The sequence below is a fragment of the Quercus robur genome, chromosome 1 (genome assembly GCF_932294415.1).
Source record: "Quercus robur chromosome 1, dhQueRobu3.1, whole genome shotgun sequence".
NCBI lineage: Eukaryota > Viridiplantae > Streptophyta > Magnoliopsida > Fagales > Fagaceae > Quercus > Quercus robur.
This window is the reverse complement of record NC_065534.1, coordinates 37,700,156-37,719,279: the sequence shown is the minus strand read 5'-3', so window position 1 is coordinate 37,719,279 and position 19,124 is coordinate 37,700,156. Positions and strand designations below refer to the sequence as shown.

The 19,124-nt window shown below is 35.2% G+C and overlaps 2 protein-coding genes across 2 annotated transcripts; one reads left to right on the top strand and one right to left on the bottom strand.

Annotated features, from left to right (window-relative positions):
• The first annotated feature begins 8,898 nt into the window (after nucleotides 1–8,898).
• LOC126688984 (uncharacterized) lies at nucleotides 8,899–10,844 on the top strand. Its single transcript, XM_050383946.1, has 2 exons — nucleotides 8,899–10,268; nucleotides 10,399–10,844. Exons 1-2 carry the CDS (start codon nucleotides 9,263–9,265, stop codon nucleotides 10,755–10,757), a joined length of 1,365 nt encoding a protein of 454 aa, XP_050239903.1. The 5' UTR covers nucleotides 8,899–9,262; the 3' UTR covers nucleotides 10,758–10,844.
• Nucleotides 10,845–12,455: 1,611 nt separating this feature from the next.
• LOC126688974 (zinc finger CCCH domain-containing protein 66) lies at nucleotides 12,456–15,812 on the bottom strand. The gene is made up of 2 exons (XM_050383935.1): nucleotides 15,609–15,812; nucleotides 12,456–15,101 (listed from the first exon to the last, which is right to left on the bottom strand). Exon 2 carries the CDS (start codon nucleotides 15,061–15,063, stop codon nucleotides 12,934–12,936), a length of 2,130 nt encoding a protein of 709 aa, XP_050239892.1. The 5' UTR covers nucleotides 15,064–15,101; nucleotides 15,609–15,812; the 3' UTR covers nucleotides 12,456–12,933.
• Nucleotides 15,813–19,124: the final 3,312 nt, after the last annotated feature.

Genomic DNA, 19,124 nt, shown 5'->3' with positions numbered 1-19,124 from the left:
CTTGCGACAATGGACCAAGCATCCGTAGATTCCGTACATCAAGATCTGTATGGTTACAGTTTTTTAATACTTTTAAGTGTCGGCTGTCTAGCTGTTCTGTTCTGTTCCTTGCTTTGTTTTTTCTGCGTTGATGTTTGTATCTTTGTATCATTCGACCAACGAAATAAATGAATGTTGCAGCATTAGCGATGATATTAATTTAAGGTAAAAGTTTACCTTAATGTTATTTAAATACGTGTAATGTTATTTAAACACTAAAAATTATTATTTAAAATATACTACTAAACAACTTCAAATTTTTTCATCTCATTATCTGAAAATTAATAAAACTATCCAAATACTTTAGTCATGCTACTTATTTAATGAGCCATATGACTTAATTTAATAATATGTATAGATATTTTTTTATGAGTCTTCACATGAAGAGTTGGGAGAGATTTCTCCGAATCATTATGTACGTAAATTGTCTAATTTATCATATATTAGATCATATTATTATGATTCACCAAAGGGCTTGGATCACCTCTAGTCTTTACTATATTGTATTCTCCATAATTGGGTGTATAAACTGCCAATTATTCCCTTGTCAATCCAACGGTACTTTTACTCCCACATCAAACTTTAACAAATGTCCAGCCCCTCTATAAAGTTAAATATTATTCATTTCTTAATTCATGGCCGGCAGAAGTTTTAAATTTAGATTGCATCTTCTATATAGGTATATAATTGAAAATTTTCGGTATTGTACTAATTATGGCATTGTAAACATAAGGAATTTTAAAAAAATATCTTTTTAGAATCATTGTAAACTTTAAGGCTTCGCTTGGGAGTTCATAAGGAAATGGAATGGAATAATAATAAAGGAATGGAATGGAATGAAATGTATTTAAGTAAGGGAAATGAATGGAAAAGAATGGAATGGAATTAAGTAATCTTGATTGGATGTTTTAAAATAAAATAATGTAAAGGAATGAAAATGAATGGAATGCACATCAAAAAAAAAAAAAAAAAAGGAATGTAAGTAATCTTGTTTGGGAGCAACATGGAGGGAATGGAATGAAATTATTTTATGACAATATTACTATTAGACTCCTATTTTAAAATAAAGAGTTTAATATACAGGGGTATTTTGGAAATTTTAGTAAAAAAAATCATTAAATCTAATTTCATTCCTTCCAATTCCTCCCAATTTTGGGAGAATGAAAATTTGAGGTTTTAAGGGAATAGAAAGGAATGAGTGTTCCCTCCTACTCATTCTATTCCCTCCTACTTAAACTCCCAAACAAAAGAATGAGCTTTCCATTCCCTCCATTAAAACTCCCAAATAAGGGAATGGAAAAATATTCTAAAATGATTATTTTCATTTCTTTCCATTCCATTTCATTCCCTCCTCCCAAGCGAAGCCTAAAGAATGTGTTGACTCCTAAAAAAAAAGAAAAAAAGAAAAAAAAGAATGTGTTGACAACTTGCATAGTTACTATCAAATAGATCAAGATTAATGAATTTGCGTTGGTAATTAGGCTACTTAGTACTTATTTGATCTGATAACATAGTTAAATCAATAACAAACAAAAAAGATAGTTTTTCTTGACCCCATTAAAACTGATTTTTAAAATTCATGGATTTCTTTGCCTCTATTTATAAAAACATTTTATTGGGAGAATAATAAAACAATAAATGTTGTTAACAACATTTTATATTTTCAAAAAAATGTTGTCAAAACTTTCTTATTATTATTTATTAATAATTGCCCTATGGATATATGTTAACATGACCCTTGTTTAATTACTAATCTTAACTTCTTAAGTTTGTTTGCAATAGAAAATTAGAGAGATAAAATTTTAATTTTTTATTGCCAATATAAGTCTGATTCTTGATCATCGCACACTCTTAATATAATGGTCACTCTACAAGTATAAATGTTTGTAAATATAGGGGCAAGGACCAGAGTTCAACCCTATCTTTCAAAATTATTATTTTTTTCTTTTCAAATTAGATTGGGTTGGGTACCCATTAGCCAAGGGAGCGGAAAGAAACTTGCTCTCAAAGTGGGTTGGGTATGGGGTTTGTGCTGTCAAAATCAAGTTCAAAGAAACTCAACCCATGGCCATCCTAATACACACACAAAACACAAGAGAAAGACTAAGATTTTAACACAAAAAATACTACAAATTCTGCTCAACAGCTATAATAACTTTATTTTTTATTTATTTATTATTATTTAGATAAATTCGTTCTTTTCTTTTAAAATAAAAATTTTTTTAATCATATTTCTCATCTTATCTCTCTGCAGTCCTTAGCAAGTTGCGAATAGTCACCCCTACCGGTACCATCCAAAAAAAGTGAAGCCCAAATCTCTATGCACACACAAAACATCAAGGAGAGGAGAATATGTGACATCACATGCACACACAAAACATCGTAGAGAGGAGAAGAGAATAACGAATGATAATAATAATTAGTGGATCGAGCCTAATAAGAACAATTCTGACATCTTGTCTAAATGCAGAACATATATGGGAAAATGAAATCGAAACCGAAAGCAATTACCCAGCCAAAAAAAAAGAAAGCAATATATCGTTTACCACCGGGCCTTGTGCCTGAGTGGTACTCGGGCCTTAGTGCCTTGTCAAGCTTGGGGGTTCGATCCCCCCTATAAACCAATTACCTAGCAAAAAAAAAAAAAAAGCAATATATCATTTTATATGCTGAAGAATGCAATATCATTTTTGGTCAACCATGCTAGATGAATAGTTCGCTTTCAAAATTTTGTTACTATTTTTTTACGGCAATGCTGTCATTGCCATTATCTGACTCCATCCTACTCTGTTAGGGGAGTTAAATGGGTAGGTTTGGGGTGAGCATAATTGAGTTGGGTATATAAAACTCATTTACTCATTAAAACCCATTTAACTAATTGCTTCTAACTCAAATCCAACCCAACCCAATTATTATGGGTAAACCCCAACTCACCCAATTTTTCAATTATCAAAATTACCAAAATGCCACTAAAGTGAAAATGACCAAAGTACTCTAAAATCTTCAAAAATAACCAAAATATTCTTAAATCTAAAAATGACCAAAATACCCCCCGAAACCCATAAATGACCAAAATACCCCTGAAATCTAAAAATGACCAAAATACCATCGAACCCCAAAAAAATGACCAAAATACCCCCGAAACCCAAAAAATGACCAAAATACCCTCGAAACCCAAAAATAATCAAAATATCCCCGAAACCCAAAAATTACCAAAATACCCTGAACCCCAAAAAATGACCAAAATACTCTCGAAACCCAAAGAATGAACACTCTGACCGTGGGGGCCAACTTGTGAGGAAAATTACCATCATGCCATTGTAACTCAATTCTCAAAAACTAAAAACACCAAAATCCTGTTTTCATTTTCCATTATCCATTTCCAAAATTTTAAGTATTTGAGTCATGAAAACAATGATCCAAAACTAAGCCAAACAGAAGGTCATCCGTGGGACCCACTCGGTTTGGATGAAAGATCATGAAAATTGAGTGATATCACTCAATTTTCATGCTATCCAAACATGCTCTTAATGTCCTTGGACATGGCCCACGACCCAATATCCATTTTTGGGCGCTTTATCCCTACAATAATAATAATAATAATAATAATAACCACGTTAGTAAGGTTATCTCACACTTATTAAGTGTAAGTCCCATAAAAAGGGGGAAAAAAGAAAGATAAGTGTAATTCAAGGATTAATTGAAAAAAAAAAAACCTTTTCATATCTTTTTATTTCTATTATTTCTTTAAATAAAATCATAGAACCTTAAATTAGCATCATTAGCAAAGCAACGGAAATGGTGGTGCCACGGCCAATTCTTTTGGTATGTGTAGTACAACTGTTTTGTTCTAACGGTATCCTCATATTATCATGGATTCAAATCTTATCATTACATTAGAGTTTTTCTATATATATATAATTTAAAAAAAAAAACCACTTTTAAACATTGAATGATAGAATTAACATTGTTGTTCCTATAAAAAAAAATTTAACTTTGTATGTTGGCATTAATAATTTCTGAGGAAAAGATGCCCATCGGCCAACCAAGCCTACCCAAAAAATCTTTGGGCCTAGGTCAAAGGATTTGGCCCATAGGGTGAGCCTAGCTATCAAATCTTATTGAGAACTACCAAATTTAACTATGGTAATGATTTTGATTCCAAATAAATTAAGAATTAGTTTTTTTTTTTTTTTTTTTTTCAAAAATAGAAATTTTACTTTAGTCTAATCTAAGTATATATGTGTGTAGCCTATGTTCTCTTCCACATCCTACCTTTGTCTGGAGAGCCTGTCCTTATATCCTTCCGACAAAGGCAAACCTCTTTCGGAAAACAGTGCAAGTTGATCCCATCTGTACTATATATAGTCAAATAGAAGAAACCACGAGACATATCTTATGGGAATGCCCTTTCACTCACAACATATGGGACCTGGTTCGGGGTAAGATACAAAAAACAAACTTTTTGGCCATGAACTTCTTCCTACTAATGAGGTTGATGTTAGAGAGACTGTCGAGCAAGGAGTTTGAGTTATGGGCTATGCTTGCATGGTCGCTGTGGAATGCACGCAATAAAGTTTAGTTCTGGAGTACATAGTCCCATCCTGAGGAGATTTTTAAGCAAGCCACATCTCTCATGGAGGAATATCAAAAACTCATTAGAGACCTTGTCCAAAAATGGCGGACGTGATATTTTTGCATCGCTGTCCTTTTTATACTTTTTCTATTCTTTTTTTCGTTTTTTACTTGAGGCTGATGCGAACTATAGGTAGCTAAGTGCTGGTTGCCCTCTGTAACACAACCCCACACCCAAGTTTCCTTTTGTACTTTTCTTTCTCTTTTCATTAATATACTTCTATCTTGGATGTCAAAAAAAAAAAGTGTATATGTGTGTGAAGCTCCCTCCTAGAGACTTGAACTTTGACTCTTGCCCCCCACACCCTACAAGCACTTATATTTGTGGAGTAACCATTGCATTAAGGGTTTGCAGTGATAATTATGACTTAGGTTAGTTTTACAGTAATCTTACAATTTAGTCCGAATTAAAGTGATTATCTAGTGAAACTAAGCGTGGATGTTGATATAATCGTGTATAAAGAAAAACCCATTGAAAATCATCACAAAGATAACACGTTATGTGCAGGAGGAAAGCCCGAGTATCGGTCGTAAAAACCTTTCCATGGCCTCACAGCTAAAACGATCCACTATAATAGATAGTTGTGATACGATTTACTCACAAAACCCTCCAAGTAATGTAGCAAAGATGTACCCAAGCCCTTTGAGCTCCTACTAACAACTAACTCCTTAAGTCTTTATCTATTTTAGCATCTGGATTCGCAACTTAAACCACTAACCGCATGATCAAGTCTCCTTGATCACTCCAAGACCTCTTGAAGACTTTGTATTGCTCTCCAATGATTCCTAAGAACCAAACGTCATGAAGAACTCAAAAGGTTTCTTTGTATGTAATGGATTTAATCTCCTCTCATAGAATTTGGCAATAATGAGAGGGAGAAGGTAGAGAGAATGAAAAGGTTTAAGCTCTAGGGTTTAGGTCTCTCTCTAGCTCTTCGGATGGGAATTAGGTATTTTATTAATCACTAAAATTCATGGAAAATGAGAATATATATATAGCAAGGGCATAGGCTAGAATAGCTAAGAAGAAAATAACTTATTTCTCTCAAGTACGTAAATTTTTGTACCAACAAAGTAAGGGGTGAAACCATTCAAATCTAAAACTTGTATCACCAATTTGCCTTATAGACCCAATTTCAAAGGTGCGAAATTTTGCAGACTTCAACTCCACTTCATCACTTACACTCTCCACCTTACTAACTCAAATACAACTTGAATACCCACAAAATACAAGATACATTGAAATTGACAGTTTATAATTATATATAAATTTGACATGAAATTGGCCAACACTTATAAATCAAAATAAACAATCCCCAAAGCAGCTATGATGCTTAACGAACTCCAAGGTAACCCAGTTAATCCAAACCTACGCACATGTCATTTCCTCTTTCTCCAACTCAAAACTATAAATTGTGAAGTCCTCTCTCTCTCTCTCTCTCTCTCTCGGGAACCTTAAGAGGGCATCATCTTCAAACCTAAGACGCATAGTCACCCAAAATCCTTGTTGTCTTCTTGTTGGACACACCTAGAAAACTTTGCATGCTTGTCCTCTGTGTGTTAGGGGGAAAACCTAAAAGTCATTTATACATTTAAAAAAAATATAAGAGTGATTACTTATTTTGAAAACTTAAAATAAACGTAATTTATGTTTTTTAAATAAATGAAAGACTTAAATATACCATTGGTCCTTAAAGTTTAGTATAGTTGTGAGTTTAGCCTTTAAAGTTGAAAGTACTTGTTTTTAGTCTTCTAGATCACGTGGCCAAACTAAAACATCACTTTAAGTTTTTTAGGGATTATTTTATTTACCAAAAAAAAAAAGAAAAAAGAAAGAAGGAAAGGTGTTGGGGACTAAAATCAATTACTTACTTCAAGTATTTTAGGGAGTAAGAACAATCTTTTTTTTTTTTTGGGGGGGGGGGGGGGGGGGGTGGTGTGGGGGAGGGGGAAATGACCACTTAAGAAGTTAGTGACTAAAATCACCCATACTAACAACATAGAATTAATAACATATTTGTAACATCAGTTTGGTGGACTGTCACTTTAATTTTTTTTTTGAGAAAAAAAATGATCACTTTAGACGTTAATGACTAGAATCACCCATACTAACAGCATAGAATTAGGAACATATAAGTAAATGAGTTTGGTGGACTGTAACTAGGGTTTTTATTTATTATTATTATTTTTTCCATCTTCTATCAATCTCGGAGTTTAGCTGCCTCCATTGGCTACTCTATCGGGCTTTAACAAGGGCTTATATTTTGAGAGATTATAATTTGGTGCATTTAATAGCATTTTAAAGGGTTGAGACAGGTGAGTTCCAGTTAGCTCAATTGGTAAAGTTTTTGATGGTTGAATAAGAGATCTGGAGTTTAATCTCCGCTTACACCAAAAACTGATTGGTGTCTTGTTCTGATGATAAAGAGCTATCGTCAAAAGCGAACGTTATAGGTTGAAACTCTATCTAAAAAAAAAAAAAAAAAGGTTAAGACTGAATTTTTATCTTATTAACTATTCTTTGTCACGTTAAAACGGTAATTGCATGTTGGATCCAAATCCAAATTTTGAGCTCTTTCTGATCTTGGACGTGATAAGCAATTTAAATGGTTAGAACTTCTTCTTCTTCTTCTTTTTTTGGCTAAATATATAGTTGGAACTTTTATTTCTGCACTTACTTGCACCCATATTATCTATCCATTCCCTAAATTGGTGTACATTGCTTTTGTCGTTGTATTAACCAGGGGCGGTGAAAGCTCGAAATTGAAAATTGTTGTCTACATATGAGTTTTTTTTTTTCTGAAAGTAGTGGTACACAACTACATATCTTGCATTCTGTTGATCTCGCCTGCCAAGAGTCTAGTAAGTAGCGTTAGACAACGGGCAAGCGACAAAGACAATTGTGTCAGTGACTCAGTGACATGTTCCCAAACAGATGATGTGGAATAGAACCGTTCTCACCGACTAGAAAACTGTTTGAGAAATAATAATACTTCCCATATATCTCATTGATTTGTGCCAAGACTTTCTAGTAAAAAATGTGAAAATTGTAAAATAAAATAATGATGATAAGAATGAAAAGACATTAATTTTGTAAAAATGTCATAGGTTTCAAATTCTATTGTATTTATTTTAAAAAAAAATTGCAATATTGTGATATAGAATAATCTTATATCTTTTTTTCTTTCTCAAAAAATAAAGAATAATCTTATATCTAAATAAGATTTCACGTTTATAAGTTTAAAATTAATCTTGGCTCTGCCTCTAAATAATGAGTTTTCTCTGTATTTAAAAGCATAAATAGACAATCATCTTTTCTATTATCACATCACTCCAAATTTAACCAATTTAGCATATTAGTTTGATAGTTTCCTTCTCTTCTGTAAGCACTATTTCTAAACAAGCCGCTAGGCAGTAGCCTTCTTCACTTTCGATGTAAATGTGAGTAATGGTTTCGACTCTCCTAAGTCCTAACTTAAACTCTAGTCCAAAAGCCAATCCAATAAAGTTTAAAGCGTGACAAGGCAACAATAAATGATTCCTTGAACCACTAAACTGTAACGCTCTTAAAACAAGTGTGAAGAGTTCTAAAAGCATTAAAATCCCTAAATCAAAGGGAGTAGGAGCAAACACTCGATGTCATCACAACACGACCACCTAACAAACTCAACCAGCAAAAAGATACATAAGTCCAAAACCTATTAACACTTCTTTTTGAATCCCCACCAACAAGAAAATAAACGCATAAATAGGCACTGAAAATTTGAATTTGCATTAGTATTAGTGATTAGCCTTCAGGGACCAGCTCCTCTCTCCTACACAAGGAAGTGGTTACTGGTTAAGCTCAGTTTGAACAATTCTCAAAAAGGTCAATTTCTTCGGCTGCAAATTGCAAAACCCAAAAGAATTTCATTTCATCACGCAGTGACCATACAAATTTCTCTGACTGTCTGACATACTCGTAGACATCTCCATCATCATCAAATCTCTCCCTAAACCCCATCATAAAACTACAACTTCAAATAGAGAGTATTAGAGAAAATCCAATCTCCATTTCACACATAAGCACTCATAGCAGTATAGCATTCCTATATTGTCTCCTACATCATACACTATGAACCCAAACCTATAGCAACTCTCTTTTATTTCCTTTCTAAGATGCTAACGGCAGCATCGTACGCTAGCTAAGCTAACGCGCCCTTAGAGCGTGCTGCATGTTTGAGCTATCACCACAAGAATACAAATTGTACAAATAGACTTTACAACGCGCGTGGCAACATGTTTCTGAACACTTGTATGAGACTACTTGGACAGTGGCCACATTCAAATGCAAAGCCCGCCACCTCTTACACTCACACACTCTTTTTAGACACTCTCTGGCTCTCTTTTTCTCTGATCATGATGAACAAATGAAATTCAAATCTCTCTTTCTTTTCATTGCTTTTTTGTCCTTTGAACTACAACTACTACTACTTTTGCTGTTAGCAACTTGAAAGTTGAAACTCCTTAGACCCAACTCACTACTATTTCTCTTTCATAAATCATAATACTCTTCTTCTTTTTTTTTTTCTTTTTTGGTTCCTACAACATGAAGTCGTTATCTTCTTCTCCTTCCTTTTCATCATGTTCATCCACTACCACCTCTTTTGATGCAAATATGTGCAATTCAAAGAGTGCCACTGCCGGGTGTCTAGCCGGTCTTTTGCGCCGAATTCTCTGCTCTGGTAACCTTCCTACACATCCTTCAGATCAAATCAAAGAAGTTGATTCTGTGTTATGTGATAAAGATCATGAATTGAAGGCCAAGGAAAATATTGAGACTACCACTGCGCCTGGGATAGTGGCAAGGCTTATGGGTTTGGAGTCGATGCCAGAGATCAACTTGTTACATAATTCAAGCCCAAATTCAATTTCACGTAGCCGATCCATGAATTCAGCGGATCACTTGGCCGGGTTTGATCAAATGCAAGGGCAGCATCGAAGGGTCAAATCCACGTTGTCCTTCCGAGAGTTGCCAACATTTCTCGAGCTTGAAAACGAGAACTTTCTTGTACTCAGCTTCGAAAATGGAGGTGAAAGTAAAGAGTTAAGATCAGAAGGGAGGAAATCTGAAATGGGTTTTGGAGAATTGAAGCAAAGAAGAGCAGAAAGATGTAAAAACAGGGAGAATAGAACAGAGAGGGTGTCAGAGAAGAACAAGAAAAAGAAAAACTACAACAAAGGGTATCAAGGAACCAGCAGAAAGGTTTTAAATGATTTGAATGAGCAGGAGAAGCAGAGTAAGAGAATCTCAGTCAGTGACAAGCCTGTTGAGAAGGTATGCAATAATGTTAAAGACTCAACTATCACTACCTCTCCTGCCAAAAACTCCCATGAAAAACCACATGTTGTTGTTGCCTCGGAAGCCGTGAAATCGTCCAAACCCGTTAGCCACAATGAAGTCTTCCATAAAGGGAAACCAAGGAGGAAGAAGAAGAAAACCAGTCCATGTCTGGTTCAAATGGTAGAATCTGATGGCAGCTCCGAAGATTCGAGCCCGGTTTCTGTTCTTGAGTTTGATCATTTCCTTTTTGATCCTCAAGTTTCAAGATCAGGTTTGTTACCTCATCTTTTAAAGTACCAAGTTTTTTCCAATTAAGCTTCATATAGTTTCTGTATCAACTTTGCCAATTAAAGAACTTTTATGTTATAATTTCTGCCACTAATTGAAACATTTATTAACAGAAGAAGATTCGAGTTTGGTTGATTCAAGGTCACGAAGGAAGTTATCCCCGGAGCTTGAAAATTACAAGCAGCAATCTCCACGAAAGGACAACAATTTGATAGGTGATGATGAGATGAAAACAAAGAAAATTGAAGGCAAATATCATGGCACAAAGAAGAAAGAGTGCCACAGCCAAAACTACAAGGAAATGTGGGGTGAAATTCTCACACTGACTGGTGCTGAGTTGGTTCATTCAAATTGGGTATACGGGAGAATAGGGAAGCATCAAGATTTTGAAGATATTGGTGCAAATATTGAGCTGGAAATTCTTGATCGATTACTAGACGAGCTGGTAGGTCAATTAGTTGGACTTCAATGAAAAATTTGATCTTGTAAGACTTTTACTACAACCTTTGTAAATTTCGCATTTACAATAAACTCTACAAAGAAAGTTCTACTTCTTTTTTTTTTTTCTCTTAGTTGATCATGTAGAAATCGAATTTGAATTTAAATCCTCTAATCCAAGACTAGGTCACTGTAGTCTTTATTTTTATTTTTTTTGGGTAAATGACTAGGTCACTGTAGTTAATAATGTATAATTGGACCAAAATGTATGTCACAAGAGAGAGAATTTGTAGCTAAATTAGTATTGAAAATTATTTAAAACTAGGTAGATAAAGATTGCCGTTGACATTCACTGTACGTCATAAAACAGACCTATTGAATTCAAATCCGAAAGTTTGAAAAGAAATAAATAATTGCATAATTGTGAACCGGTGTTTGGTGTTGTGATAACTGATAAGGCTTAAACCAACATGAAATGTGAGTGTATTGAGTTCAAAATCACTCATGGTGGCTACACCTACATCACATGTTCCCAACTTTTTGTGAATCCACAAATTTAAAGCATAATCCTTCAACAAATCCTGTTCTTCTGACACTTAGGCATTTTTTGAAAGCCACCAACTCAAAAAGTAATCTCCACTAACCCAATCATTAGTATGATTCGACAGCTAATGATTATTGTATAAATTAAATTAGAAGTAATTTATAACGTCTCTTTTTGCAAAGTTGCAAGTGCAATGGATGTTCTAGAACTTTTCTCTCGAGCTCTCCAAGCCAACTTCTTCGCAAGCCAGCATTTTAAAAAGGCTAATGCGAATCGACCCAGGTTGGAAAAATCACTTTCAGCATGGTATTAATATTATTGGTTATGCAAGCCAACTAGACGGTCTCTCTTTTTTTTTTTTTTTTTTGAAAGAAATGGAAAATAGTTTGCCTCATAAAAAAGATGCTACAAGTTTGCTATATAAAATTTACAAACTAATCTGACAATAAATGTGATTAGTAAGTTTCAAAATCATTAGTTTTAAAATAGTATATAGTTAAATTTATAATATTTTTGACATTACTAAAAACAAATACCACGAAAAAGAATCCAACTTCCTTAACCAAATAAAGTCCTACCTAAATGTTAATGGCAAGGCAATGCCCTGGTGAAGCTTCAATTTGATTTGATTTTTTTTTTTTTTTTTCTTTTCCTTTCTCTCTGTTGAATTCACTGTGGTTCAGTTGGTAGGATTGAAGAACAATGACACAGGTTGCACTGGATGACGGCCTACCAATATCATATGCCATACCTAACAAGAAAAGTTGATTTAAAGACGCCAAGTTTGGTTATTGGGATTGGTACTGCCTTTTTCTTTAGTGCTTAAACATTCTCCCTTTGGAAAACTATGCAGCCAATGAATCTTGCCTTTTGAATGCCGAAAGTAATGCGCAATATTCAAAAAGGAAATAGGTGGGAAACAGAGAGGAGAGATGAGGAAAAGAAGAGAGAATGAAATATCAATCTCAAGCTACAGCTAGAAAGTAATATCCATTTTCATTTGGCTCCAGCTAAAGCTATTGTAGATGATAGGTAACTCCCATACCACAGTACCTAGTGCTAGCAACTACCTGGAAACACATTAACAGCATAAAGGTGGTCAAATGAGTTCGGAAGAGCCATCCCACCAATTATTAAGAACCAAAGGTTAAATCACTGTTTTCCAGAGAAGGAAAGCATCACATCAAATTCATATTAGAAACAGAGATTAATTTATCAAAGAAACACCTTGTAAATACATTTTATGTATACAACCCCACCAACAATATAACCCAAGACATTGTTACGCCTACGATTTTCAATAAGAAAATGACATATTAAGTATTTATCAGCATCTCTAATCTCACCCACCAAAGATCCTATGCTTCAGACATCTTTCAACTTGGGATGAAAATAGAAACTCTAAGAAAGACATGAACCAAAACAAGAGAAAAATGGGCTAATAAGAAAAACCTAAAACCTATTATTCTTAAGAACCTAATATTTGTATGAGCAGAAACCTTTCATCCTGCCCAAGTTCTTTGTTCTCTCCCTAGGGGTATATTCTTTTTTCCCCTTCTCCAGTCCTTCCACCTAGTTATGATTAATATCAATAAAGATTCAAAAAATGGCAAAAAACTAGTTAAAAAGATTAAAATAGTAGCAATTCTGGGGGTTGAATATGCTTTTATGCCACCATCTGCTCTTGCTCCTTGTACAACTGCTCCACCCAGGCTGGGAGCATCTCCAAGTCTCCAGTGTCAAGATGACACTGCTGCTGCTGCTCCTTCTCAAAATTTAACTGCCCAGGTTTTGCAGGCGGGACATCTTTCACCAGAGACTGGACCCAAGAGACATCCGGCTCATTGACAGTTGCTGGCATCATGGCTGCAGCTGTTGCATAACTGCTGCCACTGCTTCGGAACCCAAATGAAGCTGATTTTCTCAGCTTATTCAACTCTTCTCCTTGTAGTCCCCAGTCCAATTTGCCATCAGGGGAGCCCCAATCTGAAAAGGCAGAAGGCCTTACAGATGCAGAAGCACGAGGTGAAGAAACACCAGAATGACGATTCACAGCACTTCGATCAATGAAGCTCTGGCTCCGCGTTGCAAAAGCAGCAGACCTTGAAGTCAAAGCTGCAGCGGCACTAGATGGGTCAACACCAAATGATGAAGATGCCCTCACAGGAGAGGAAGAAAGGCCAGTAGAGTAGCTTGATCGGAGCTGCTGGTTCATGTTCTGGCGCATCTTGGCCCCAGTAGGAGATTGCAATTGGGGCGCTGAGACATCCAGTGAAAGTGCCTGAAATTGAGGCATAAGGGCAGGATCTAGAGAACCAAAAAAATCATCAAGGTTAGTAGGCTTCACTCCCCCAAGCCTATTCAACTCCCCAGTTCGATCGCCCAATGAGGCAGCAAAAGCTGAAGTATTGGACATAGGACTCTTCCAGCCAGATGGGGAGGAGAGACCAGATATCTCATCCATCAACTGCTGTTGCCTGCGACGTTGGTTTTCAAGCCCAAGCAATTCAAGGTCTAATTCCATATCTCTAGCACAGAGAGCAGTTTTCAACCGGCTACCAGGAAGCTGCAAGGTAGGGGGCACAAGATTTGACTGGTTCTGCCACATGGTTCCACCCATAGGAGAAGTGGCTCCAGAGGGAGTCATGGGTGGTGTTGAGTTTGAGGGCATCATGCTGGACGGAGAACCAAGGGCAAGTTGGCTGATAGACCCCATATCCAGCTGAGAAGTGTTGGCTGAGAAAGATCTAGGAGAGGGCACTGCAGAACCCGTGGAAGCATAAAGAGGGCGAAGCTCTTCCGGCTTATGAGCAAAGAAACAGACCCTTCTGGTGCATCCTGTCTCATCCTTACAGAGACGAGTACGATACTGAGCAGGGTGAAGCCAACACTCAAAAATACCATGTGCATACTCGCAAGCATCACCTTGTCTGCACGACCCCTTTCTGAACTCAGGGCAAGGGACACAACTATAATGGTATTTCCTAGGATCACGCCGCCTGGCATTTTCCCCCGGATGAACAAATGGACACTCCGTCCAGTCATGTGAGTAAGCCCTTGAGCAAGGCTTGACTTTGAACGTATACATTCTAAATTCATCCGTGCTATAAATCCCATTCTTGATATCCGGAAGAGAGAGATCAACTGGATACTCTTTCTTTTCAGTTGCATCCTTTGAGACCCAAGGCAATGAAGCCTCTAGCTGTTCTGGTCCTTCCATTTCATCACCAATTTGATCAGGCAGACCAAATGTTTCCTCAATACCACTAAAGACCTTCAGCATGACCTCCAACTTTTTCATCCAAGAATTAAAGGCTGGACTTGAAACTGGGGTGATCAAGTCACCGGGTCTTTTTCCGTTAGCATCAAGAGAATTAATATCAGCAGAAGCATCAAGCAAGAGCTTAACAACCTCAACTGAACAAGGAGAACCCCCAGCAACAGCACAATGAAGTGCCGTGGCTCCATCCGAACCACAAGCCCTATTAACATCAACAAGACCGGTTTCAAGTATATAATTCAGCACACCCTTGCTTCCAAACATGGCAGCAATCATGAGGGGTGTCCTCTCTTCAAACCCCATCATCTTTGACCCATTTCTCCTCCCATACCACAAGCTTGACTCATCAACATCAAGACCCTCTTCCTCCACAGCACTTTTGAAACCGGTTAAATCATCAGAGGCCGATAATTCAAGCAAAACTGAAAAGTGAGGTTGCAAAGCCTCTTGTTTCTCAAACTCACCCGCCATGCTGAAACCTGTTTGAGAAGGTTTCCTCTTTGACCCACTGCACATGGAAATCCTTCTCTTTCAGACCTTCACACAGTCTCGTTCTACAAAATTTGTAAGAAATAGATATTCATAAATGGTATCCCATAATTTACATACAAAGAAAAAGAGCAAAATTAGAAAGAAAAGCTGCACTCATAGAAAAAGTACATAGATGCAGAAAGAGAGACATAAAGCTCCACTCTTTGATGAACATACAATAAATTAATTACCCAAATAGATAGTACCAAACGTTTAATACATAAACACATATTCAATCTTTAACTCATTTAGCCACATACTCATAAAACTATAACCAAAATTCAAGCCAATACGAAACAAAAAATCTGTTACAATCCCAACAAAATACAACCAAATATTTTCTCTCAGAAACCAAAAACACAATAATCCCATGAAAACCAAAAGACCCAGAACTTAAAATGACACCATTTTCTCACATTTACTTTAGAAACCCAAACAGAATGCTTTCAATTATCCACTAGACCCAAAAACCCAGTAACAAAAACTCATTGAAACACCAAATATAAGTATCAATAAGAGCAAGAGAGTACCTTAGAGCACAGAAATGGCAGATAGAGCAAGACTAGCAAAACACAAACTAGTCACAAACACAGCTTTAGTTGTTCCTCTCTGCTTTGTTGTTATTGAATCACACACGAACACAGCTAGGGAGGGAGAGAAAGTAGAGAGAAATAAAGACAGAGAGAAAAGGCTTTTTCCCTCTCTCTCCTTTTCTCTCTCTATTATATGGTGCTATGGGTCAAAAAGACAAGCCTATGTCTACCTACGCTCCTCCATTCCTCTTTCTTTTCCATTTTTTTTTCTAGTATTTCTTTTTCTCAATTCCTTTTTTTTTTTATTATAAAGAATCTATTATATATATCTTATCAGTTCAGTTTAAAAAAAAAAAATTTTAATTATAAACTTTAATATATACTATTCAAAAAAAATATAAACTTGTCAATAATTTATCAGTTATAAAGATTAAAGAATTCAAAAATTGCATAGAAATTTACAGTCTTTCTCACGTAGAATCATTACTTTACTTATTTAGGCTTACCGGATTTTAATCCAAATATTTTTTGAATTATGTACAATCCCATGAATTTAGCATTACAAAAATGAAATAGATAGATATATGAATAATTTTTTAAATCTCAATTTTTTGTGATCAATATGCATCCAAACTTGTCACGTCAATATTATTATAATTTTATATAAACAAAAGTCTAATAAATTAATATAATAGACCTTGTATAATGACCTAGTAATGTTAGTACCACAATATTTTATGTAATTTTTATCACAGTTTGTCACGTAACGAGTTGTAAGTGATGTAAATATGAACCCACATGTATCTATTATTTATTTTCATCACCTACAATGTTACAACTTGCCACATAAAAAGTTGTAATAAAAATTCATAAAATATTGTGATATTAACATAGCTTATAATAACCTCTTCTTTTTTTCCTTTTTCTTTTTTTTCTTTGAGAAAGAGCTTATAATAACCTTGACTCGTTAGTCGTATATTTGAAACATCAAATTCAAGTAACAAAACTGTCTATAATTCACTACTAATAAAATAATCAAAATTTAAGGCACAAGACTGTCTTAGTCTTTGTTTTCTTTTTGAGTGTGTAATGTTGAAAATGAAACACAAATCAACTATCTTCTTTAGAATTATTTATTTTTAATAGTTTATTTATATAAGAAGAAAGTTTTTTTTGTCAAATTCATTATTGAATTATATATTTGTCTTATATGTCCATTACTTGCAAAATGCTAGCAAGTGTCCTAAAACTATCAAAACATTATTTTTTTTTCTTTTCTTATAAAAATTTTCTTTAATTGAATTATTAAGGGTCACTCGTTAGCATTTCCTTAATGATATTGAGTAAGGTGGTTTATAACTAAACTTTAACCTTATATATAATATGAGATAAAAACATAAAAATTAGTTTATTTTTAAAAAACTGAAAGTTAAATTATTTAAAATAAAATTAAGATAAAAAGTAATATAAAACCCGTAAACAATAGATGATTTAAATAAAAATTAGTACCATTTAATTGGTTATCAAAGCTGGGGCACACTAAAAATAAATTTTATTTTTATTTTAAAAAAATAAAACTCAAATGCAAATGCAAATTCAAAAGAAACCGAAATGCGAAACCCAACAACCAAATTCAAGGAAGGGGCCCACCGGTGCATAATATCTATATCTAATCGCCACAGCCCAGACTAAGAAATAGCCACGTGTCAGTAGTCCAATAAAAACGGCATCACAAAAGTGGAGGTATTGAGATTCCATATTGTCACGCGTTATGCAATCTTTGGCGCTTGTGGATGACGAGGACCTACTAGCACCCTCCTTCACCCAAGTTTTCTTTTTTCTTTTCTTTTCTTTTTTTTTAAGTTGTTTCCGACCCAACTAGTACTTCGTGGCTGAATTCTTTTTACAGTCACGAGCTGTCACTTATAAAAGCAGTGAATTTCTTTGAAACTCTGTGTTTTATTGGACACGTTGGCGATGTTAATTTGTCTGTCATCTAGAGGTAGCAGATGGGTTGCTAGGATATCAGTTATGATTTGGATGTGTTGCGCAATGGGCACCAAGGAATTCTTGCTTCTTGAAGCTATCGACCTGACAATGCAGCCTACGATGGTTTCTAGAATGGTCGGAATAATTATCATATTTTTGGTCGGAATAAACTCTCTATCCTTCCCTACAACATTTTTTTTTTTTTTTAAATTGTTTTTTTGTTGGTAGAAGAGAAAATTCATTAAAACTAAAGAGCAAGAATGGTCTCATGACAAACAATCCAATTTGGTCTGGGTCCGCAATATCTAATAAGTCCACAGGTGAACTTTCATACCAAAAAAAAAAAATTTAATTTCCCAATCTAACTAGGCCATCTACACATCTATTCACTTCTCAAAAGTAATGGTTAAGGGTCCATTTGGATATAGTTGAAAATTGAAACTGAAAACTGAAAAATATTGTAGCAAAATAATTTTTAAATGTGTAAATAGTACCGTGGGACCTATTTTTAATGAAAAAGTTGCTGAAAAGTGAAATTTGTGAGTCCGTGAACAGTACACAATGTGCACTGATTGGCTGAAAAAAGTTTGAAAAGTCCAACTTTGCGGCTATTGTTCATTGAATAGTGCATGAACAGTAGCCGCAAGTCTCAAAAACGCGTGAAAAAAAAAATTGGAAAAACGCAGACGCAAACATTTCAGCCGAATCCAAACGTAGCTTAAATCTCACATGGAAAAAATTAGGAAACCAACTATATACACTCATTCACGAAAGAAGAAACAACATTGTTAGAAGAATTTGGATTTGGATTAGCAAACAGGCTAACTATAGCTTTGGCATTTAATTCTATCTCAATAGTAGAAAACAAAAGATTTTGACAAAGGAAGAGGTCGTCTCTCAAGGCCCGTATTTCGACTAAAAAACTTTTAGCTATACCAATTTAACCATGGACCCAAATTCCATTGTCATCTCAAATAATGCCCCCACCCCCTACTCGCCCCAGGTTGCCAATGGAGGAGTCGTTGGTATTTAACTTCACCCAACCCTTGCTAGGTCTTTTCCATCTCACAAGCTTGATGACTTGTCTTGCAGCTTGATGGGGAGAGTGAGTGCAGTGAACAAACTCTAATATACTATGTAAAGAGGAAAAAAATCAATATCGTCCATGAGACGACCAGAGAAGAGATAAATTACTCCCGTTCTTATGGACGATGATAGTCAGCATTAAAGGAGTTTCCCAAAAATGACACGGTTAACAGCTCACCTTATAAGCAAGCAAAAGCGTAACAGACAGACCAATAGGCAAAAGGACATTAAGGGTCCGTTTGAATACCACTTATTTTGCTAAAAACTGAAAACACTGTAACAAAATAATTTTTAAATGTGTAAATAGTACTGTGGGACCCATTTTTAATGAAAAAGTTGCTGAATAAAGACGTTTGTAGGTCCTGTGAACAGTGCACGGGACCCACTGAATAGTGTCGTTCCAGTGAAAAAGTTACTGCGTTAATGAAAAAGTTGCTG

Coding starts and splice junctions, on each gene's coding strand:
- LOC126688984 (XM_050383946.1), top strand. CDS start 9,263: ATGAAGTCGTTATCTTCTTCTCCTTCCTTTTCATCATGTTCATCCACT. Junction 10,269..10,398: donor TCCTCAAGTTTCAAGATCAG/GTTTGTTACCTC, acceptor ATTTATTAACAG/AAGAAGATTCGAGTTTGGTT.
- LOC126688974 (XM_050383935.1), bottom strand. CDS start 15,063: ATGTGCAGTGGGTCAAAGAGGAAACCTTCTCAAACAGGTTTCAGCATG.